The sequence below is a fragment of the Morone saxatilis genome, unplaced genomic scaffold (genome assembly GCF_004916995.1).
Source record: "Morone saxatilis isolate NCDOM2014 unplaced genomic scaffold, NCSU_SB_2.0 Contig14, whole genome shotgun sequence".
NCBI lineage: Eukaryota > Metazoa > Chordata > Actinopteri > Moronidae > Morone > Morone saxatilis.
The window spans coordinates 2,147,120-2,152,772 of NW_023339696.1; the positions used below are offsets into that span (position 1 = coordinate 2,147,120).

Sequence of the window (5,653 nt, forward strand, 5' to 3'; positions counted from 1 at the left end):
GCTTCTGTTTTAACATGCAGCGTCAGTAAAGAGCTTTAGCGCAATGATTGACATTACCCCAAGTCTATGACCATTGGGGGGCACACGGGGTGGCCAATTAGATTACAGGGGGAGGGTGCCACCATGGAAGCCCCGCCACTGGTTTGATTGCACTGTAGCCTGTGTCTATAAAGTGGTATTATTTATGAACAAGTCTTTGATGAATTAGCTCTAAAGCCAGCAAAGAGAGGCACCAACACACTTGCAGTATAACACAGTCTGTGGAGTCCTCTCTTGTGTTTAACAGCCATTGATCTCACTCACACTGAGAGCTAAAGGACAAACACAGACTGCCGCTGGTACTCTGTATGTGCATGAGCATCTATTATGTCTTAGTGTTTGCATATTTTAACTCTTTCCAGTTTTCTTTTTGTCTCATGCAGTATTTATAACTTCTCTCTAATTCAAGGATCTGTGGTCTGAGGTCGGATGATGTGTTTTCACAATGTGAGTTATTAATGTGAGAACTAACCTGACATTAAAGAGCAACTTAGCAGCCCGTTTTTTCTTGACCGAACCCTTTCCTATATTCAGAAAATGCAGTCAGATCCAGACTGTGCAACATATTTCTAAATTTTTTGGGGTCTACAAACCCAACCTGGAACGGTGAAGACCTGAACACAAGAGCCTTCACTCTCTGATAAACTGCCTTATCCAGTTTAAAACAACCAAAGAGCTAATAGAAAAATTTGAAGAAAACTTTTTTGTCCAAAAAGAAGCCTATTAAGTATGTACGATTGCTAAACATTCAATAAATATATAATACTGACAGAGAATTGGATAAGAAGTTACTAAAAATATCAGGAAAACTATTCACAGGAAATAATCTGCTAAAATGTATCAAAAATTCAGGTTCTTGTGTTCACTATTTGGATTCATTGTACAATTTATCAGTTGTTCTCTTCTGTTATTGTTATACATTTTTTATATATTTTTATTTTTTTATACAGTTTACTCAATGATAGAAAAGGGCTCCCTTAAGAAAAGAGCTAGGCAACCACTGGTCTGGACAACAGAATCACTGGTTTTCTCTAGGAAACAGGAAAACTATTACAATTATTAAGTCTATATAATAAAGTGGTTGTTTTATTATTTACTAACTCAAAAGACAATTATTTAGTACTCCAATAGGTTTAGTTTGAGTGCCGAGCCGCAGAAGAGAGCATGTTTAAAATCAAATGGTTCATCTTCAGGGGAGCATAACCAGCAGGGGGCATGACTTTTGGCAAATCCCCAGACCAATTCAAAAGATTAGTCTGTGCTATACAGACAATATACAGATGATTTTATTGTCACGCAAGCTTCATCGTTTTATGTTAAAGGATGTAAAAAATATTGCCTTTTCATTTCCTATTGCGTTTCTGTGTTTTGCAGCAGACAGATGATGCTTCCCAGACGGACAGTCAGCCACCAACACAGACTGTACCTGAAAGCACAGACAGCAAGGCCCAGCCCAAGAGACTTCATGTCTCCAACATCCCCTTCAGGTTCAGAGACCCAGACCTCAGGCAAATGTTTGGCGTAAGTAAAATACCTGGCTATTTCTAACATTTTAGAACATTTAGGTAAATTATTTTAATACGACAGTTGCGTTAACAAAAAAATGTTTGTATTGAACTGATGACAAAGAACATTTAAAGAGAAAATCAATCACTCAGCATTTCTTTTTTTTTGTTTCTTTGCAGCAATTTGGCAAAATCTTAGATGTGGAAATCATCTTCAACGAGCGCGGTTCGAAGGTACATGATGTTTCTGTTTTTTCTAAGTGTTAGAAAGTGTCTCTTAAATGGTTTTATTTTACTTTTGTAGTAGTAGAAGTGTTTCAGACTCTCCTGCTCCAGAAGTCAAATCAACACATAAGATTACATTTGGGGAACAGATTTAGTCTACTTATTTGTGTTTGATCCGTGACCTTCCTGTACCTAACATACAGAAATGAAATTGATATTATATATTATATATTATATTCATTACACTTTTGGTAGTGTCCCTTCATTGTTGCATCCTCAAAACACAATAGGCCTTTCTTAATACAGTTGCAAAGTTTAAAGTCTGAAGGCAATGCACTTGTGAGTTCACAAGAGCAAAGTTAGGCTCAGGTGATTGGTTTTACCTCAAATATACATTGCAGTAATGATAATAGCTGCAGAGTTATGTTAAAATTCAAGTGATTATTGTACACCATACATCTCTAGAGCAGTGGTTTCCAACCCTTTTCCTTAAGAGACACTTTTTCTATCATTGAGTATACTAAGTGAAATATGTTATGGATATTTCATATTATAGTCAATGCATAACAATAACAGTACAGACCAAACAGTGAACAACTGCACGAAGTTTGTGCACAACGAGCAATTTGGATGAATTTTGAGCAGATCATTTCCAAAATATTGATCAGGGATGAGTTTTTCTGATATTTTGAGGAACTTGTTATCCCATTCTGTTTGTATTATATATTGTTTCATACATATGTACCCATATCCTATTTAGATCTTAAATAATAATGCAAACTTAAAAATAAAAAAATAAATTAGTTTTCTTCACAGAAATGACCTATAAAAATCAAGAAGGCCTTGCAATCTCCTGTGAAGCTTTGGCAACCCCTAGTGGGAGTCTGGAGTCCTAAATTGGAAACCAGTGATTTAGAACGCCAGCTCCAGAGATAATCAACTTGCCTTTCCCTGCCTGCATATTTGAAATCCAAATGGTTTCTTTCTTACCTAAAAACAATCCCAAATTAAATCTGGGGGCACAAAAACATTTGCTGAACAACAATTTTACAGTAGATGTCCTCCAGCATGTGCAAGTCAGGTTTTAAAGCATCCTTGATTAACTGGCTAAAGCAAGAACACTTTGGGGCATTTGGAGTTGGCCTACAACTGATGAGTTTCAAAAGTTTATGAGAATATAAGTTCCCCTAACCCTAACCCTTATTGAGAAAGGTCTGATATTGTAATCTGACAAAACAAAATGCTAAACTACAAAAAGATAGATATGTGCAGTAAATAATATAGTCACTGATAAATAAATATAGTTTCTTTTAAAGTCCTTCAGCTCCTGCAGTTTTTAGAATAAGATTATTTTTGTTGCTTTGCTTCCCATTATTACTGTAGTATTTTTTCTGACTGCTAATGAAATGCCACAAAGAAATACATTTTCCCTTCATTCTTTTGGTGGATTTAATTTCCCCTATTATAACTTCACCAAAGGAATCTATTCAAGTAACACGCAAAGGAAACAGCATTGTTATTGTTGTTAAAAAAGACAAAAAATGTATCAGGGTTATGGTTATGTTGTGTTTAGGGTTAGGGTTGTGCTGAATTAGGGTACTGGCACCAATTAAGGCACTGCCTAAGGGAGCAGGGCTTTGCAAAGGGTAAGTTTCCTCTGATCAATTAATTTTCTTTTTTAACAGACCTGTGTAATATTATTGGATATTGGTTAATGTGAGATACTCATTAAGCATAATATTGTGTTATCTACTATTCTCTTTTTGATGCAAGTTGTTCACTGTAATGTGAGTGTAATATATCAGAAATAATTTGCATGTTGTTCTTGCCTTTTTCCGTCCTGCATGTAGGGTTTTGGGTTCGTAACGTTCGAGCATAGCGTGGATGCCGACAGGGCCAGAGAGAAATTACATGGCACCGTGGTAGAAGGCCGTAAAATAGAGGTGCATGTTCTCAAATATTTCTTTCAACTTGTTCCTTCTTCCTGTCCTCCTTTTCCTCTCTGTGGGTATGTTTTGTATTTATGTGTGTGTTTGTGTGTGTGAGTGTGATAGTCTACCGCCACATCCTACCTTGCCATCTTCCTCATGACATCAAATTGTCAAGTCATCCAAGCCTCATCATTTCCCTTTCCTTGTGCAGTTTTATTAACCAAATAAATGTCGCCATATAACTAGTCCAACATTATTGTATGTGAGAGACTTTTCTGGTTTTATTATTTCTTAGTTTACTTTTTTCCCTTTTTTCTTTTTTACTTGATTTTGTACTGTTAAGGAAATGTACCTTACCAAAAGTTTAAAAGTGGAAATCACTTTTCACATTCTCCTGTGTTAGAGAAGGTGCATATATTCCTTTGGAGTTTGGCCATGAATGTTTGAAAGAAAAGATGTTCTTATATATGTTTAATGAAGAAAGGAGCTTTTCCTCCAATAAATCCTAAAAACCTTACCCATCCACGGACAGAGGAAGTACTTAGGGATTTGTTGACACCTGGAGAGCCAAATGCAAGGTTACACAACTAACATGATTCAGTAGAATGACAATACTTAAGTGATATTTCAATGTCTTGTCTTCACTCAGAGGAACAACAGCTAGACACCACCAGTCTTGAAGCATAACTCTGTCCATTTTTGAACCTGTATCAGCATTTTAATATTTTAATAGATTTTAATGCCTTAAATCATGATTGCTGTTGATAGATTTTTCCACCAAACATCCAACAGCATCAATATCATCCACATTCCCACCATGGACCATATTGTCGAGTCTACACAGTCCATACTAAAATCTGGACCATGTGAAATCTACTACATGGGCTGCACTTTGGAAGGGACTGTGGCATGGGTTGGGCAGAACTGGCACTGGCTTAATAGTCACAGGTAAAGGCTTTAAAGAGCCTTTGGACCACTTTGGATTTTTCTCCCATGTATCACACTGCAGTTGCAGTCTTCCATTGCCAATCCTTCATACTATACAATGTTTCCTGCCTATTCCCATGGAGAAATGGGGCCCATTTGAGTTGGCCAGTTGGACCCCACCTAACACCCAGTGTAATCCTGCATAAAGCCCATGAGGGCAATTGACATGAGGCCATCATGGAACCCAGAGACAATCATTTTACAGCCCATGTAATACCCACATACAAATGTTGGCTGGGTTATACCTACAACTAAAAATAATTCATTCATATGATTAGACACCTGACAAAGGCTATAATACCCTGGCACCACAGCAAGCTTCCTTCATCGATAGATCCATCCTTCCATTTTCAATCGCTTATTTTATTCCTGAGGGATTTCCATGCCTGATGGGATATGTAATCCCTCCAGTGTTTTCTGGGTCTTCCCTGTAGTCTCCTCCCAGCTGGACCTCCCCTGAATACCTCCACAGGAAAGAAGAAAGGCCAGGATCCGCCTCAACTAGTTCAGTTTGTGGCAAGGAGAGGACGTTTCTCTTGAACTCCCTGCCGAGTTCCTCACTTAATGTCTAGGGTCTGCCCAGCCACCCTGCAACGATGGTCAGCTTTTATTATATTCTAGGTGAGGTTAGGGATGTAGATTTAGTGATAAATAGACAGTTTTAATGGATTGATGATATATTTTCTCATAAACAAGATCATGACATACTTGAACTTCAGGCAGTGACTAAAGCCATTTTTATCTTGCTAACAGATATCAGTCAAGTTTCTACCAGATTGTCTTGCACTGTACATCTGTCCCCATGGTGACAAATTTGCCTGTTCAGTCATTTATAACAAATTGCTTTAGTACATTCTTTCTTTTTGTTTCTTCTATTCCCAAAAATCACTGCAAAGATCTCATCAATTGAATTCAATTCAGTTTTATTTGTATACTGCCAATTCATAACAGGAGTTATCTCAGGAC

General features: G+C 37.3%; 1 protein-coding gene across 1 annotated transcript in view; it reads left to right on the top strand.

The window, feature by feature from the left end:
• The window catches only part of LOC118323042 (RNA binding protein fox-1 homolog 1-like), a 32,769-nt gene that overhangs the window by 15,078 nt on the left and 12,038 nt on the right, over positions 1–5,653 (top strand). Inside the window, 3 exon segments of the mRNA XM_035654962.1 lie at positions 1,414–1,560; positions 1,725–1,778; positions 3,620–3,712. Coding sequence (XP_035510855.1) covers positions 1,414–1,560; positions 1,725–1,778; positions 3,620–3,712 — 294 coding nt within the window.